Here is a 19,431-nt window from a genome sequence, read left to right as displayed (position 1 = left end):
TAAAAACCCCAAATTATTCTGCTTACGCATGGCAACGCAATAATTATATGTTTATTAAAACTTGTCTCTCTTTCTGTGTGTTTGTGTTGATATTCAACTCTCCCTGCTTGCAATCCACCGCTCAGATCATTCGGTATTGTTTGTTTTCCTTCTGTACTTTCATGATAATGGCTTTTATTTTAGAATTATACTTTTTTTTTTCTCTCGCTTGTTTTACTTTGTTCTGAGTTTATGCTTTCTTCAATATAAAACGCAACTTTGCTAATAGGCATACGGTTCAACAGGAAGTCACGCTTCCATTTTAAGGTAAATGTTATTTTTTTTGTTTTGTTTATGTGACTATTTGCTTAAATATACATACTGCTTTCGCGGGGATTCTTTTCAACTACCCACTGTATGCACTATTTATTTCCTGGATTTTTTATTCTGTTTGTTGAGGTCCATCTTTCCATTACAGTGTGGTTCGATATTTAGTTATTGTTTTATTGCGAAATTTGGAAACAATTTTGACTTGATAACGATTAGAAAAGGAGCACCAACTTAATGTTTCATTTTTTTTGGATAAAATACGTATTTTATTCATTTGGTTAGTGAAAAATTTGGCATCCGAAAGTAACGGAGGGACCGATATGGTTCAACCCAACTTGGGACGGAACATCGTGAACAAACGGAAGGTTGGGGAAAGTTCAAGCTTTCAGCACTTTGCTCATTCTCACTAGTAAAATGACAATCTAGATTAAAGATTAGTTTCGTATAGCGTAATAGGTTGAAAAGATCTACACAATGTATCATAAATTAACTTTGTTTTTACTAAGTTTTAAAAACGCATTCTTTCCATTGTTTAGGCAGCCATAGAGGTGGGGGATAAAGTATAAATACGGATTGTTTGCAACAATCCCTTCCCAAATGCCGAACTGAAGCCGTTTAAAATCAACCTGCTTGCAACAATTCTCAATCTCAAACCCGTGAGTTTAAAAACATTTTGAACTAAGCATATATAAAATCATACGTGTTTGCTGCGGCGTGACACAACCAAAGTCTCATCAAAACTCCTCCAGCTTTTGCTGCCGCTTCTGCTGTTTGGCCTCGATCGCGTCGATGATGGGCTTCCGCTTGGCGTAGTAGCGCTTGTTCGTCTCCGCCAGCTCCTTCTCCATCTCCTTGTCGATGCTGGCCAGCCGCTGCTCGAGCTGTTCGTAGTTGAGGAATTTCAGCTGAAAAACGGTGGGATTGGTTGAAGTTTTAAAAAAGTACTAATACATAACTGAGGTTTAATTTCTCACCGAATCATATTCACTGTCAATCAGGTTGATCCGATTGTTAAAGTTCCTGTTGTGGGCCTCCATGGCGCCGTTGCCGCCACCCCCACCACCTCCGAGTCCGTCCGGCGTCGTTACAGCCACCGGCGATTGCTGGTACTGAATCTGGTGCTGCATGTTGGGGCCGTTGGCGGCGGAGATCTGGTTGAGCTGCAGCTGCAGATGGGACTGAAATCGCTGTCGTTCCTCGTTCAGCTGCTGCTCCTCGAGGCTTTGCGTCAACGGCGGAGCGCTCGGGTCGGGCACCTGCTGCACCTGCTGTTTGGTCGGGGTTTGCACCTGCGGTTGGGGTCGCTGCGGCGAAGCGTCCTGGTGGGGATCTTCCGGCGAGGAGCTCTCCTCGTCGTTGTAGTTGTGTTGGTTGTTGGCTTTCGTCACAAAGCTGGCCGCTTCCGCTTCCTTCTTGTCAAAGTGGTCCAGAAAGAGGGGGCGGTACTTGGGCTTGTCCGGATTGGTGTCGTGTCCTAAAAATAAGTAAGTTGCAGATTCACCTTCAAAGTCAGAACAAAATAGTGACTTACTCTTCATGGTCGATTCCTCCGAGTCCGAATTGATGACCATCGTTCCAAGGTTCGACTGCAGTTCCACCATCGTCGCACTGTCCGGCACCAGCGTTCCGCAGTCGGTGTGGGCAATCATCGTTCCGTCGCCGTCGTCCCGGCCCGGTACTAGCGTGCCGCAGTCCTCGGGGAATTGTTTCATCGTCCGCGAGTTGACGTCCTCCTCGTCCGAGTCCGCATCCTGGCTGTTGTTGTTATTGTTGTTATTCTGCAGCTGCTTGTTGGCCTGACTGATGGCCGCCGCGTGCCGATAGCTTTGGTTCTCCCGGATTTCCTTCGCTTCTGCAATCATCTGACTAAGAATACTGCACGGTTTGGCATTCCCTGAAGAATAAGAAATTTTTCATAAGAATCAAACAATTCAACTCTCACGTATTCAACTTACTGATAAACTCATGCGTCAACAGATCCGTGGCGGTTGCTCGTTCCTCCGGATTCTTGACCAGGCACAAACTGACAAAGTCGATAAACTCCGGACTCCAAATGTCCGGATCGCGGAACGAGGGTGGTGGCTTCGTTGGTATCATGAAAATCGCCCTCATCGGGTGAATGTCCCCGTACGGTGGCTTACCCTCGGCCATCTCCAGTGCCGTGATGCCCAGCGACCAGATGTCCGCCACGCAGTCGTATCCGATCTCCTCTATCACTTCCGGGGCCATCCAGAAGGGCGTCCCAATCACAGTGTTTCGTTTGGCCATCGTGTCCGTCAGCTGACCCGCCACTCCAAAATCCGCCAGTTTGGCGTGACCCTCCGAGTTCAACAAGATATTCCCCGCCTTGATATCCCGATGGATCTTCCTCCTCAAGTGAAGATACTCCAACCCCTTCAACGTATCGATCAGGATCGTCGCAATCTCATCCTCCGACAACGTCTTCTTCCTCAACCGCATAATATCCGACACGCTACCCGCCCCGCAATACTCCATCACGATCCACAAATCCGTATTCTTAAAGTAACTTCCATAGTACTTCACCACGTACGGCGAATCGCACTGCTGCATGATCGAGATCTCTTTGATGATTTCCTGCAGGTCGGTGTCCACCGGAACCTGCTTGATCGCGAGAACCTGCTCGCTTTCCTTGTGAAGTGCCTTGTAGACCGAACCATAGCTGCCCTCGCCCAACTTGCAGATGATGTCGAACACCTCCTCGGGCTGCCGGGTCAAGCTCTCCTCCGAGAGTTTCTTCAGTTCGCTGTAAAAACACGGAATTAGTATCGATCTTAACGATGGAAAGCTTTGAGCAGGCTTCACCTCATTTTCGCTAGTCTTCTAAATTAATTTCGCAATTCTATAAATAGATTCCAAACCAACCGGCAATATCTACAGACAAAAACATTAGGTCTATTCCCGTACTGCAGAATTCTGCAATTCTGCACAAAAACGGCAGCAGAGCGTTCCCGTACTTTTCTGCAACAAAAGTAACTTTTCTCTCAGGCAGAACTTCTGCAGTGAGAGAGGTAGAAGTTGCAGCAAAATCGTTCCCGTACTTTTCTGCAAGCTCTCTCTTCTCTTTCTTGTTGAAAAGTTACTGCAATTTGATGTGATGGATGCTGAGTACACGCTTACATAAAATTTGCAAGTTGGGTGAAATCAAGCATTTTATTATTAGTTTTAATAATAAATGATTTTGGGGTAGTTTTTATGTCTGGTTTTATTGAGAACGATTTTTTATGTTAGCGATTTCAGGCTTAGTTCATTCATGTAAATGATAAAGCGATTTTTTTGTGTTATTATTTTTACCTCATAAAAAAATTGATTACTTAAGCCATAGTATTACAGCACGGCTAGTACCTGAACAAAAATATTGTACTACACCCAAATATACTAAATATGTGTGTAGAAATAACAGGTAAATTTAATTGGCAAATAATAAATTGTACCTTTAACCACAGACAACGGTGCTACCAATTTCTATTCTTATATGAACAAAAAAAATTGATGTAATTTTGTCGAAATTAAAATTCTGAAACTCTGAAATTCTTAAATTCTTAAATTCCTGAATTCTCAAATTATTAAATTCTTAAGTTCCTGAATTCGTCGCCATCTTGAATCATAAAAACACACATTTTTTAGAGTCATATTTTAGGTTAGAAACTTAAATTTAGAGGATCTAGAGATTGTAAATTTGGACTGTTTCTATTTTATTTATGTTTGAGTTTTAAAATTTTTTATTTGCAGAATTTTTTAATTTTACTTATTTTTGAAATTAAAATTTCTTTAATTTTCTATCTCATTATTTTTAACTCTAGCTTTTGTTTTTTCGGTGTTCTGAACTCATAAATATTCAATCTTTTGTGTTTTTTATTTCGATTTTTTCAACCTTTATTTTGAATTTTTTAAATTAAGATTCTTTTGAAATTCAAAACATTTTGAAATGTTTAGTTTTACAGTCGACTCTCTGGTTGTCAATATCCAAGGAACCGTCGAGGAAGAGAATCATCAGTTTACAGAACGATGCAAAATGAAGACTCGGTTGAAAATATTTTTTTCTTGATACCCAGCTATGTGAGAGAATCATGGCAACGCCCATCAAACAAAATCAAACTAATGTAATTCGATTTGCCAAGAAAAATGTCTATGAAAGCCATGAGAAAGTGAAATTATTGAAAACCGGAAGAGATTTTTAATGCAAACAGAATCCAAGGGACTGTCGAGGAAGAGATACTTCAAGCAGGGGAAAATATCGAGGAATGAAGATAATTGAAGTATGCAGATTAAAGGGACTGAAGAATTCATCGATAGATGGAGAATTATTGATATCGAGAAGATTGACAACCAGAGAGTCGACTGTATAAACTTTATTATTTGAGTTTTTAAGCTTTGAACATGTGATTTATTATTCTTTTTTTATTTTTCTGATATAATTATTTGCAATTTTAAATTTCTCAAATATCTGATTTATGTTTTTTGAAAGTTTCTCAATTTGAAAATATTAGTTTTTTATATTTTTATTCATTGATTTCCTAATTTCCAGATTTCTTAATTTAAGTGCTTCAAAATTTTGAGTTTTTGGTTCATTTTTTAAATTTGTCAATTTCGCTGCGTCACCGTTGTTCGTTCATGTGACATCCAGTCATCATTTATTTATGTTATTATGAATAATCTTTCAAACATTCTGCAATTAAAACATGTGTTTTTGGTCCCTTCTATATAAAACCTTTGTTTGTCTTTTTTTTAATCATATTTATTAACGTACCTGGCACTCTCATTGGTTAAATTGTTTACCTAATGAAAATGCAATATTGAGTTGTTTCTAATATTAATTTCTACTTAAGCATAATTAATTTCTAGTTACTTTATAAATAATACATCCTTGATTTTTTAAATAAAATGTTGTACTGCATAAAAAATAATATCCCCGTTATAGAGGTAAACTTCTTTCAATTACTTTTTTTGTGAACCATTTTTAATATGTTGAAATAATTAAAAACTTTAAAACCCAATTTGAGTAAATCCTCTCAACTGTGTACAATATTGCAGAAAAGTACTGGAACGCGCTACCCAGGCAAAAGTTTTGCGGTTTCTCTCCCTGCAGAACTTCTGCAAAAGAGAGAGATGAAGAGAGCGAGCTGAAAAGTACGGGAACGCGCTGCAAAAAAGTGACTTATGCTGGCTGCAGAATTCTGCAGAAGCTGCAGAAATTCTGCAATTCTGCAAGTACGGGAATAGACCTATTTTTTTTCCATTTGTTGTTGTCCAAATTGTCGCTTGTTTGAAAAGATCAGCCACCCCGCGTGTATCGCGACTAAAAATAAAAATTACGAATACTCTAGATGCTCGCGTTCCACGCTCAAACTAAACAACAAGAAAAGCCGCCGCAAATTAGTTTGCACCCGAAAGAGTCCTACCTAAGACAACGAAAGGTCGCGCGAGGTATGCAAGGAACGCGCCTGGACTCATTATCTAATTACTTGAAAAACAAGCAACTCAATAACCATAATAGGTAAAGATTAAACGTAGCAGGGTAGCTTTTGGTACGAGAACCGCAAGGACCGATCCCTCAAGGCATTGTCGCGGCTACGGGAAGCAAAGCGACTAGTCAGAAGGGTGTTCCACTGGAGCTTCCGCTTAACCCTTAAATTGAATGTTGTTAAATTCTGATTAAATAAGAATTACTAAAAATACAATATTTTTAAATAAATATGAGCAAGTTTCATGGTTGGTTAATGGTTCACGATTAAAAATAAATGCTGACTGACTAACATTTTTTGATTTCTAGATTTTTTTTGAATGTCCAAGGCGTTTATTATATACTTAAAATTTAAATAGCTTAGAATGCGAAGAAAAAAAACGAAGTTGACTTTATAGCTGTCGGCCACCATTGCTAGTACCAACCACTAGTGTCTTCCTTTTATCTACAAGGACTTCGCCGCCCTGGGCTCCTAAGTGTATGAAAGTATGGCACGGAGCGACGGCGCCGAATACCCATATTTACACAAAGAATTTTAGAGCGCCCGCCACGGGATTCGAAACGGCGACCTCTGGATTGTAAGTTCAGTGCGCAGTCCGATTGATCCACACGGGCGGGACAAGCTTAGAATGCCCTTGACTTTAAATTGGTCTTTCTATCACTTCCAAAAGTTTCATCTAGATATTTAATGTAGCAACAAGAGGTACTAACGTTTCTGTTCCATTAATTCGAGATCTACAAACAGACATGGCGGGCGCCGTTAGTGGCCAATGACTGTTATTTGTTTATACACATGTTTAAATTTGAGCAATCTTGTTGATTATTTTTTTCAGTGCACTCATATATTGATCATTCCTTCCCAAATTTACTCGTATTCGGCATAGGGGTTGTTTTTGCCTCAAAAGCAAAGAATCCCAAGTTTGGTGACATTTGTTCCAACCCCGCGTCTTTTTCTCAGGGTTAAAAAAACGATTTTTTTTAATGCACTTTCCTAAGAGAAAACATAAGAAAAAGGCTATCTTTTGGGTAAGCAAATTTGACGATTTTTTGACATAGAATCCAACGGCGTACCCAAAATTTACGTACAGTCTTGCCAGATATGAAAATTGTGCGCTTGAAAGGGTTAATCCTTTGGACGAGCCTTACGGGAAAACTGACGATTTCTTTCGATTGCTGAGAGTATTTTTACGTAAAATTCAATCAAAACCGCAGAGTATGATCTTGAGATATCATGTTCTCAGGTAGGAAATTTTACGATTGTTCAATTTTTTAACATTGAAAATCGGACCATTAGTTGCTGAGATATCGACATTTGAAAATAAAGGGTTGTTTATCAAAAATCAAATCAAATTATTCGCTCTACAGCATTGCCTTGGCATTCTCGATTACGAGATTCCTACTCGAAACTAAGTGTCCGAAGGCTTGATTGTTGAGGCAATTGCAAACCTCTTTTTACACCTAAGCTTCCATCCACCCCGGAATTCGAACTGACGACTCTTGGATTGTGTGTCCAACTGCCTACCAGCGACCCAATTGTGTGTCCAACTGCCGAGGCAGGACCCAGGGAGACCACTCTACACCCGGACTGAGCTAACGACCTAACCTCTAGGTTAGACCGGGCCAACATTACTTCCCTGTCTGACGGAAGGCGTGATCTGACAAATCTCGTCTCTCTTCTTCTGGGATCAAACCCAGGCCGACTGGGTGAGAGGCAACCACGCTTACTCCTACACCACGGTCCCGGCTTTTTATCTGTTTCTTTTATTTGGTCCGGTGTATATCAGCAACCAGAGGGCCAATCTTCAATGTCTGCTAGACAATTTTATAGCAAATTTTCTGAACTTTCCAAAAAAATAGTTGTTTCGATTTTTTTACAAAAATCACTATTTTCAGAAATTGAGTTTGTGTGAAAAAAAGTTAAATATAAAATCGTCAATTTTTTTTCCGTGTACCTATTTATTTCTCAATAGTTCTCAACAATACCTACACCCAAAGATAAAGAACGAGGGGATAGTCCTCACAAATGACCGCCACCTAGTTACCGAACCGTGGTGGCCCATACGGCAAAGGCACGGTTCAATATGCCGAAGTTCTTGGGTTAGAGTCTCGGTACCAGTACTTTTTTGATAGATGAACTTTTTTGAAGATGAAGCCATGAGTAAAGTACTCTCGGTAATACGGGATTTATCCTCTCAGTCCGCACACAGTACCATTTTACTACCGAATCGTGCTCTTTATCCTCTCGTATGCCGATGTCCAGTTCTGGGTGTACAAATTTGTCCAAGACATCAAATTGACATGCGACATGCAACGGCTTTCATACGTGAAATTTGTGATTTTTTCCAGGGTCAATCAAATATGGTTTTTTTTAATCAGAACATTTTACATAATTTATCCAAAAATGGTTACAATCAACTGACAGAAATCTGAAAAATAACAGAATGGAAAATTAATACCTTTCAATACCAGTGCTGCACTGCATTAGGTGCTGAAAAGTAGAACATTTCAGTACTTAAGCACAGCACAGCAAGGTAATTTTTTTCAATATTTTTTGTTTTAAACGTTGAATTTGGTTTTTTGGTAAACCTCGGTAAACCTCGTTGGATAAATGTACGACTAGTGCTGAAAAAATCTTTTTTTGCAATTCCGTCGTAAAACTACTAACTTTTCATGTCATTCTTGAACGACGAAATAGCCTAACAAAAATAACTTAATCGAATAGCAGCACTTTTCAAAATAATTGCTGAAAAGTTCTTCTTTTCAGCACTGAAAAGTGTTACAACATTTGTTCAACATTTTTTTATTTAAACGATTTATTGACAAAATATATGAAAATTTGCCTTATAATTTCACTCAATGGAATTGCAAAAATTGTATGGAACTCGTTGCAAAACTTGATTTTTTCAGCACTCTTCGTATTTATCCAACTTGCATAAACTACTATTTTGCAACTTGTTACATTAACTACTATTTTAATATATTTAAAATATATCAAAACAGAAATTGTTCATATAAATTCAAACACCAAAAATTCTTCTGCACATTTCAGGGTTTGCAGCATATTGTCATAGTCATTGTTGCACACCGCAACCACCACGTTGCATTGTATAGGCCTCTATACATATTCATCCACCGCCCGACAACGTGTACGTAACGTGCTTTATTGATTATTTTCACGTCTATTTTTAATATCTTCCCACTCTGCCACTTCTCTACTGTTTTTTTTTTTGTTTTTGTTGTTGCCACTTGCTAGGTATTGCCTGCCTGCTTACCCTGCCTGGTTTTGCCTGCTCAAAGCTTTTCTGGTTGAACTAGTTTTTGCGCGCTTCCATAAACTTTCGTTGTAGCGCAAAATGATAAATTTAACTTTGGGCCACATCACTTTTACTCACTTTTTGGAAGACATTATTCCAGTCCAATTGCTGCTGGTGTGGACTGGCTCACTTCCGGTTTGGGGTTCCCGCCGCTGCTACTGCTGATAAATTCTGCTGCCTATCTCGGCTGCGAACGTACACACTTTGTACGCGATGTTGAATTTCTGCCTTGCATGCACTTTGACACGATACGCAATCACAGCCGGGTTCTTTTTTGTTGAGTTTTTTCAGGAATCAAACCGACATTCCTTTACAAGAACTGAACACAAGTACACATCACATCAAGAAAACTGAAGATTTTCGTTCCTTCCTGTTAACGAAACGAAACGAAACTCACATTAGAGAGGGTTTTCCAAAGCCAGGCTCCTTGAAGAGTTCATCATCATCATCTTCCTCTTTGCATCTCTGACGTTACCGGAGCTTCAAGGCCAATTTGAATAAATTATGGAAAACAAACACACACACACACACACACCGGGGCCAAAATAACAACACAACACCGTCGTAGTTGGCCAGGATGTATGATTACTGGTAGAGCGTTTTGTACTGATCATAGAATAGACCAACCAACCAACCGCCCCGACCGTCCGTCGATTAGATGGTGATGACGACAATTGAAATTGCACTACTTTCTATGGAAGTCGCCGTCGACCAAGAATTACGTGAAAGCTCGCCAGGCCCGGCCAGTCCAAGTCAGGAAAGACTACTAATTAGTGTATCGCTCTCAGACAGGCAGCAGTCAGGCCCTCTCTTCTTTCGATGGTTCAGCACTGCAGCAGCAGAGGACTAATGAGGGGGAGCGATGAGAATGTACTAACAAAAATATGCCTTAAATTTAGAGGATCTAGAGATTGTAAATTTGGACTGTTTCTATTTTATTTATGTTTGAGTTTTAAAATTTTTTATTTGCAGAATTTTTTAATTTTACTTATTTTTGAAATTAAAATTTCTTTAATTTTCTATCTCATTATTTTTAACTCTAGCTTTTGTTTTTCGGTGTTCTGAACTCATAAATATTCAATCTTTTGTGTTTTTATTTCGATTTTTTCAACCTTTATTTTGAATTTTTTAAATTAAGATTCTTTTGAAATTCAAAACATTTTGAAATGTTTAGTTTTACAGTCGACTCTCTGGTTGTCAATATCCAAGGAACCGTCGAGGAAGAGAATCATCAGTTTACAGAACGATGCAAAATGAAGACTCGGTTGAAAATATTTTTTTCTTGATACCCAGCTATGTGAGAGAATCATGGCAACGCCCATCAAACAAAATCAAACTAATGTAATTCGATTTGCCAAGAAAAATGTCTATGAAAGCCATGAGAAAGTGAAATTATTGAAAACCGGAAGAGATTTTTAATGCAAACAGAATCCAAGGGACTGTCGAGGAAGAGATACTTCAAGCAGGGAAAATATCGAGGAATGAAGATAATTGAAGTATGCAGATTAAAGGGACTGAAGAATTCATCGATAGATGGAGAATTATTGATATCGAGAAGATTGACAACCAGAGAGTCGACTGTATAAACTTTATTATTTGAGTTTTTAAGCTTTGAACATGTGATTTATTATTCTTTTTTTATTTTTCTGATATAATTATTTGCAATTTTAAATTTCTCAAATATCTGATTTATGTTTTTTGAAAGTTTCTCAATTTGAAAATATTAGTTTTTTATATTTTTATTCATTGATTTCCTAATTTCCAGATTTCTTAATTTAAGTGCTTCAAAAATTTTGAGTTTTTGGTTCATTTTTTAAATTTGTCAATTTCGCTGCGTCACCGTTGTTCGTTCATGTGACATCCAGTCATCATTTATTTATGTTATTATGAATAATCTTTCAAACATTCTGCAATTAAAACATGTGTTTTTGGTCCCTTCTATATAAAACCTTTGTTTGTCTTTTTTTTAATCATATTTATTAACGTACCTGGCACTCTCATTGGTTAAATTGTTTACCTAATGAAAATGCAATATTGAGTTGTTTCTAATATTAATTTCTACTTAAGCATAATTAATTTCTAGTTACTTTATAAATAATACATCCTTGATTTTTTAAATAAAATGTTGTACTGCATAAAAAATAATATCCCCGTTATAGAGGTAAACTTCTTTCAATTACTTTTTTTGTGAACCATTTTTTAATATGTTGAAATAATTAAAAAACTTTAAAACCCAATTTGAGTAAATCCTCTCAACTGTGTACAATATTGCAGAAAAAGTACTGGAACGCGCTACCCAGGCAAAAGTTTTGCGGTTTCTCTCCCTGCAGAACTTCTGCAAAAGAGAGAGATGAAGAGAGCGAGCTGAAAAGTACGGGAACGCGCTGCAAAAAAGTGACTTATGCTGGCTGCAGAATTCTGCAGAAGCTGCAGAAATTCTGCAATTCTGCAAGTACGGGAATAGACCTATTTTTTTTCCATTTGTTGTTGTCCAAATTGTCGCTTGTTTGAAAAGATCAGCCACCCCGCGTGTATCGCGACTAAAAATAAAAATTACGAATACTCTAGATGCTCGCGTTCCACGCTCAAACTAAACAACAAGAAAAGCCGCCGCAAATTAGTTTGCACCCGAAAGAGTCCTACCTAAGACAACGAAAGGTCGCGCGAGGTATGCAAGGAACGCGCCTGGACTCATTATCTAATTACTTGAAAAACAAGCAACTCAATAACCATAATAGGTAAAGATTAAACGTAGCAGGGTAGCTTTTGGTACGAGAACCGCAAGGACCGATCCCTCAAGGCATTGTCGCGGCTACGGGAAGCAAAGCGACTAGTCAGAAGGGTGTTCCACTGGAGCTTCCGCTTAACCCTTAAATTGAATGTTGTTAAATTCTGATTAAATAAGAATTACTAAAAATACAATATTTTTAAATAAATATGAGCAAGTTTCATGGTTGGTTAATGGTTCACGATTAAAAATAAATGCTGACTGACTAACATTTTTTGATTTCTAGATTTTTTTTGAATGTCCAAGGCGTTTATTATATACTTAAAATTTAAATAGCTTAGAATGCGAAGAAAAAAAACGAAGTTGACTTTATAGCTGTCGGCCACCATTGCTAGTACCAACCACTAGTGTCTTCCTTTTATCTACAAGGACTTCGCCGCCCTGGGCTCCTAAGTGTATGAAAGTATGGCACGGAGCGACGGCGCCGAATACCCATATTTACACAAAGAATTTTAGAGCGCCCGCCACGGGATTCGAAACGGCGACCTCTGGATTGTAAGTTCAGTGCGCAGTCCGATTGATCCACACGGGCGGGACAAGCTTAGAATGCCCTTGACTTTAAATTGGTCTTTCTATCACTTCCAAAAGTTTCATCTAGATATTTAATGTAGCAACAAGAGGTACTAACGTTTCTGTTCCATTAATTCGAGATCTACAAACAGACATGGCGGGCGCCGTTAGTGGCCAATGACTGTTATTTGTTTATACACATGTTTAAATTTGAGCAATCTTGTTGATTATTTTTTTCAGTGCACTCATATATTGATCATTCCTTCCCAAATTTACTCGTATTCGGCATAGGGGTTGTTTTTGCCTCAAAAGCAAAGAATCCCAAGTTTGGTGACATTTGTTCCAACCCCGCGTCTTTTTCTCAGGGTTAAAAAAACGATTTTTTTTAATGCACTTTCCTAAGAGAAAACATAAGAAAAAGGCTATCTTTTGGGTAAGCAAATTTGACGATTTTTTGACATAGAATCCAACGGCGTACCCAAAATTTACGTACAGTCTTGCCAGATATGAAAATTGTGCGCTTGAAAGGGTTAATCCTTTGGACGAGCCTTACGGGAAAACTGACGATTTCTTTCGATTGCTGAGAGTATTTTTACGTAAAATTCAATCAAAACCGCAGAGTATGATCTTGAGATATCATGTTCTCAGGTAGGAAATTTTACGATTGTTCAATTTTTTAACATTGAAAATCGGACCATTAGTTGCTGAGATATCGACATTTGAAAATAAAGGGTTGTTTATCAAAATCAAATCAAATTATTCGCTCTACAGCATTGCCTTGGCATTCTCGATTACGAGATTCCTACTCGAAACTAAGTGTCCGAAGGCTTGATTGTTGAGGCAATTGCAAACCTCTTTTTACACCTAAGCTTCCATCCACCCCGGAATTCGAACTGACGACTCTTGGATTGTGTGTCCAACTGCCTACCAGCGACCCAATTGTGTGTCCAACTGCCGAGGCAGGACCCAGGGAGACCACTCTACACCCGGACTGAGCTAACGACCTAACCTCTAGGTTAGACCGGGCCAACATTACTTCCCTGTCTGACGGAAGGCGTGATCTGACAAATCTCGTCTCTCTTCTTCTGGGATCAAACCCAGGCCGACTGGGTGAGAGGCAACCACGCTTACTCCTACACCACGGTCCCGGCTTTTTATCTGTTTCTTTTTATTTGGTCCGGTGTATATCAGCAACCAGAGGGCCAATCTTCAATGTCTGCTAGACAATTTTATAGCAAATTTTCTGAACTTTCCAAAAAAATAGTTGTTTCGATTTTTTTACAAAAATCACTATTTTCAGAAATTGAGTTTGTGTGAAAAAAAGTTAAATATAAAATCGTCAATTTTTTTTCCGTGTACCTATTTATTTCTCAATAGTTCTCAACAATACCTACACCCAAAGATAAAGAACGAGGGGATAGTCCTCACAAATGACCGCCACCTAGTTACCGAACCGTGGTGGCCCATACGGCAAAGGCACGGTTCAATATGCCGAAGTTCTTGGGTTAGAGTCTCGGTACCAGTACTTTTTTTTGATAGATGAACTTTTTTTGAAGATGAAGCCATGAGTAAAGTACTCTCGGTAATACGGGATTTATCCTCTCAGTCCGCACACAGTACCATTTTACTACCGAATCGTGCTCTTTATCCTCTCGTATGCCGATGTCCAGTTCTGGGTGTACAAATTTGTCCAAGACATCAAATTGACATGCGACATGCAACGGCTTTCATACGTGAAATTTGTGATTTTTTCCAGGGTCAATCAAATATGGTTTTTTTTAATCAGAACATTTTACATAATTTATCCAAAAATGGTTACAATCAACTGACAGAAATCTGAAAAATAACAGAATGGAAAATTAATACCTTTCAATACCAGTGCTGCACTGCATTAGGTGCTGAAAAGTAGAACATTTCAGTACTTAAGCACAGCACAGCAAGGTAATTTTTTTCAATATTTTTTGTTTTAAACGTTGAATTTGGTTTTTTGGTAAACCTCGGTAAACCTCGTTGGATAAATGTACGACTAGTGCTGAAAAAATCTTTTTTTGCAATTCCGTCGTAAAACTACTAACTTTTCATGTCATTCTTGAACGACGAAATAGCCTAACAAAAATAACTTAATCGAATAGCAGCACTTTTCAAAATAATTGCTGAAAAGTTCTTCTTTCAGCACTGAAAAGTGTTACAACATTTGTTCAACATTTTTTATTTAAACGATTTATTGACAAAATATATGAAAATTTGCCTTATAATTTCACTCAATGGAATTGCAAAATTGTATGGAACTCGTTGCAAAACTTGATTTTTCAGCACTCTTCGTATTTATCCAACTTGCATAAACTACTATTTTGCAACTTGTTACATTAACTACTATTTTAATATATTTAAAATATATCAAAACAGAAATTGTTCATATAAATTCAAACACCAAAATTCTTCTGCACATTTCAGGGTTTGCAGCATATTGTCATAGTCATTGTTGCACACCGCAACCACCACGTTGCATTGTATAGGCCTCTATACATATTCATCCACCGCCCGACAACGTGTACGTAACGTGCTTTATTGATTATTTTCACGTCTATTTTTAATATCTTCCCACTCTGCCACTTCTCTGTTTTTTTTTTGTTTTTGTTGTTGCCACTTGCTAGGTATTGCCTGCCTGCTTACCCTGCCTGGTTTTGCCTGCTCAAAGCTTTTCTGGTTGAACTAGTTTTTGCGCGCTTCCATAAACTTTCGTTGTAGCGCAAAATGATAAATTTAACTTTGGGCCACATCACTTTTACTCACTTTTTGGAAGACATTATTCCAGTCCAATTGCTGCTGGTGTGGACTGGCTCACTTCCGGTTTGGGGTTCCCGCCGCTGCTACTGCTGATAAATTCTGCTGCCTATCTCGGCTGCGAACGTACACACTTTGTACGCGATGTTGAATTTCTGCCTTGCATGCACTTTGACACGATACGCAATCACAGCCGGGTTCTTTTTTTGTTGAGTTTTTTTTCAGGAATCAAACCGACATTCCTTTACAAGAACTGAACACAAGTACACATCACATCAAGAAAACTGAAGATTTTCGTTCCTTCCTGTTAACGAAACGAAACGAAACTCACATTAGAGAGGGGTTTTCCAAAGCCAGGCTCCTTGAAGAGTTCATCATCATCATCTTCCTCTTTGCATCTCTGACGTTACCGGAGCTTCAAGGCCAATTTGAATAAATTATGGAAAACAAACACACACACACACACACACCGGGGCCAAAATAACAACACAACACCGTCGTAGTTGGCCAGGATGTATGATTACTGGTAGAGCGTTTTGTACTGATCATAGAATAGACCAACCAACCAACCGCCCCGACCGTCCGTCGATTAGATGGTGATGACGACAATTGAAATTGCACTACTTTCTATGGAAGTCGCCGTCGACCAAGAATTACGTGAAAGCTCGCCAGGCCCGGCCAGTCCAAGTCAGGAAAGACTACTAATTAGTGTATCGCTCTCAGACAGGCAGCAGTCAGGCCCTCTCTTCTTTCGATGGTTCAGCACTGCAGCAGCAGAGGACTAATGAGGGGGAGCGATGAGAATGTACTAACAAAAATATGCCTCCTGTTATGTCGGCGGGCTGATGTAAGGTGGACGGGGCTGTAGTGGACTGTAGTTTACACTATACTTCTAGAGTTATTTAAAAAAAGAGGTTTTGAAATTTAGCTTTTTAGGTGTTTTTGAATACCCAAGTGAATACCCCTGACTCAAGGCGGTTCCAAAAATACCCAAAAATTTGTTTACAAAAAAAACTCTGCAATTTTTTTCTCAGTCGAACGAAGATTATAAATAGGAGTTTGGAAACGTTATTTTTAAATTTAAAATCGATTATCCGAAAGCCTCGGAAAAAATTACTACCAATAATCGAATTACGAAAAAATAATCTTGTATTTTTTTTATTCCTGAAATAACAGCAAGCAAAGGTCCTGATTGCTCCAAAAACAATCAGTAACTCGCGAGCACCAATCTAGCTCGACGAAAAACTGCTCTGATGTATTCCTACAGTTTGTCACTTCCACACCAATCGCTACTGAACACTCTCTCTTTGCTCTCCCTCTCACTTAAATCGGATAGTACAACGAATGGTTCAGAGAGACCGATTTAACGAATGGTTTAAAATCAATGATATCAATAATATTTTGCAACTTTGTTGTTTATCCAATAGCAAAGACACATTTGGCTGCAATTTCCACCATGCTAAATTCTAACTGACGGCAAACTGTTGTAGTGCAGGCCAAATGAGCGCCGCGCTAGTTTTTTTTTTGGCTCTCTCCTCACTGAGCATATTCGTGTGTGACTCGGGTTGACGAACGGAGTAGGAAAAGAAATTCACAAAGTATTTGTTTCGCTGAGCGAAGCGATTGAGCAAGTCGCGTCGTGTTCGCTTGCGAATGGGTGCGCGCTTAAGTCGGCAAAGATTCGTTCGGTGATGAGCGAGTGATTTCTGATCTTTAAACTAAAAATCAAGAACCTTGCTAACTAGCATGCCCCCTGCCAAACCTTCAGTCAGTTTGCCGACTGAGTTGAGTTAACATCATATCGCGTATTGGTCACCTGATTAAAAAAAACTTGTTTCTGAACAGAAATAAAACTTGATGAAAAATATTCCCACGAATTCTATGACCTTTTGCAAAATCATGCTAATAATATAACTTCAATGAGTAAATACACAAGGTTTTGTTTGACACATTCGGTTTCAAATTTTTGTTAAGGTGGCTTAACATTTGAAAATTGATTTGAACATTCGTGCTCAAACTCAATCCATTTCAACGAATCATCTTCGCGGTTAACTTTACGCAGTTGGCCTGGCCGCTTGAAGCTTTGTGATATTTCAAAGCAATCTAATGCATTGGGGCACTGCAAATTTTAATAATGACAAGAGGATGCTAGGCGTTAATTAATCTAAAGCGTTTTCCAGGATGCCCTCGAAAGACTGGCTGCGATAGGGTTAGATTAGATAAATTAGATTAGTAGGCTTCATTTGAAAATTGATTTATTTTATTCTTTTGCCACAAAAAAAACTTAAATAGCATAAATTGATTAATTAGCACTATACTGCCCATGTTCGCATAAATGTCCCATATGCAAAAACAGCAAGCTGAGAAAAACGCATTTGAAGTTTGTCCCATACATAAGGCTACGTGTTAAGTTTTCGCGAAAAAACTGGATTTCCTCCTGATTTTTAGAACAAAGTACTGGATGTTATAGGCTCTTTCGAAAGAGCACACAATTTTGAACCAAACTGCATCAATAACTCGAAATCGATGAAAATGCATATGGGACATTTATGCGATCAGAGGCAGTATACATCTTCTTAAATTCGGTTTCAAACTAAATAAATTAATAAATAGCAAAACATGAAATGAGCAAGCAAGTTTCTTTAAAAAGTATAGCAAAGCAATAAAAGGAAAACAAAACAGTGCATAGCAAAAAAAGTAAAGTATTTAATATATCCACAAAATACTCATAAATATTTGTTTTATATAAAAATAGGATAAGCAGGATTTACCGAATAATCATGAGTAATATAAAAAGTATCTTTTTTGCAACAATAATTCGCATATCAACAACGAGTTGAGGTCGATTACCGGTCTGCTGACCCTGACCCATTCCAAATAAGGCAAAATAAAGAATCGCCAAGGTACAAGAACACGAGAGACAGACGGTCGGCATTTGACTGTGTACGTAAATGTATGTGTGCGTGTGTGTGTGTGTTTTCCACCATTCGGTAATGGAAATTGAAGAATTTGCAAATGCAAAATTATTGGCTAATGTCCCTCGGAATAATTGGCACTTCTTCCTGAGTCATTTTTACTGCACACGAACTTCTCCATCATTTTTTCGCCATTAAATTCTTGCAATCAACAATCACGAGACGAGACTTTCTTCCCCCGCCGACACACTACGACGTTGTTTTTACCTGTGGCCGGAACCGCCTTCACACACGCACGCACGCACGCACACCCACCCCGGAGAATGTCCTTAAGTTGGCACAGACAGACAAACAAAACTGGCCCGGCAGATGAACGAAACGAAACTGACTGCAGCCAGCAGCAGCAAAAGGATTCGAACGAAACCGCTCTTTGACAGAACTAGTGAGTGACACATAAATGCGTGGTGAAGAGAGAAGAAGGGGAGAGGTAAACGATGACAGAACTGCACGATGAATGAGAGTTGCGTTTGTGATTGTGAATGAATTATATACATTTTTGAAAATTGTTTTTTTATGAAATTGAAAAATTAATTTGTATGCCAATGTGAGACATAAACAAAACATCAAATCAAATTAAAATCAACATCATAAAATGGATGAATGTTGAGCAAAAACATGTTGGACATGAACCAAAAAAAAAAAAAAAATTAAGAGTGTATGGGCTGCGTTCCGAAGTTGTAGAATCAAATATGAAAGAAGGTGTGCCATGCACGAAGAAAAACATTATGTAATTTATATGATTTTTATTTTTGCATTTTTTATGGATGTTATATGTCTGCTTTTGTTAAACCATGCATACAACCAAGTTTAGCAAACTAATTATTTGTACTGATATTTAATCGGCAGTAATGAAACGATCTCCAAAACATTGCACAAGTGATTATGTAAAAATATTGTACACTAAACCCCCGGTGGTCGATCACTTTTTCGTTTGACACTTTTTAGTTTGTACCCCGTTGGTTTGACAAAGTCAACCTAAAAAGTGACGAACTGTCAATTTTTACACGACGCTCACGCACACTATAAAAACAAACGTTTGGTAGTGAGTGTGAACTCCGTGTAATTAGGTGTCAAACTAAAAAGTGACCCCGTGCGTTTGACAACAGTTGGTGTCAAACCATCGGGGTTTGAGATCCAGGGGAAATAATGAATTTTCAGACTCATAGCTTAATGGCTTGAATCAGATTTGTAACTTTAACCTCATACTTTAGGTGCTATACATTGGATTAGGCCTTGAAAAAAATGTCACTTTAAATAATCAAATCACAA

The 19,431-nt window shown here is 38.4% G+C and overlaps 1 protein-coding gene across 5 annotated transcripts; it reads right to left on the bottom strand.

The window, feature by feature from the left end:
- Window positions 1-13: 13 nt before the first annotated feature.
- Window positions 14-18,530, bottom strand: LOC6031009 (serine/threonine-protein kinase 3). 5 transcript variants are annotated; one of them, XM_038264741.1, is made up of 7 exons: window positions 18,370-18,530; window positions 15,197-15,491; window positions 9,184-9,475; window positions 2,265-3,073; window positions 1,841-2,203; window positions 1,284-1,783; window positions 14-1,214 (listed from the first exon to the last, which is right to left on the bottom strand). In XM_038264741.1, exons 3-7 carry the CDS (start codon window positions 9,195-9,197, stop codon window positions 1,044-1,046), a joined length of 1,857 nt encoding a protein of 618 aa, XP_038120669.1. In that variant the 5' UTR covers window positions 9,198-9,475; window positions 15,197-15,491; window positions 18,370-18,530; the 3' UTR covers window positions 14-1,043. The 5 variants fall into 5 exon arrangements, with proteins under 5 accessions (XP_038120669.1, XP_038120671.1, XP_038120670.1 ...); XM_038264743.1 differs by lacking the exon at window positions 18,370-18,530 and adding an exon at window positions 15,845-16,006; XM_038264742.1 differs by lacking the exon at window positions 18,370-18,530 and adding an exon at window positions 15,750-16,005.
- Window positions 18,531-19,431: the final 901 nt, after the last annotated feature.

This window comes from Culex quinquefasciatus, chromosome 3 (assembly GCF_015732765.1).
Source record: "Culex quinquefasciatus strain JHB chromosome 3, VPISU_Cqui_1.0_pri_paternal, whole genome shotgun sequence".
Lineage (NCBI taxonomy): Eukaryota > Metazoa > Arthropoda > Insecta > Diptera > Culicidae > Culex > Culex quinquefasciatus.
This window is presented reverse-complemented; position numbering and strand designations above follow the sequence as displayed.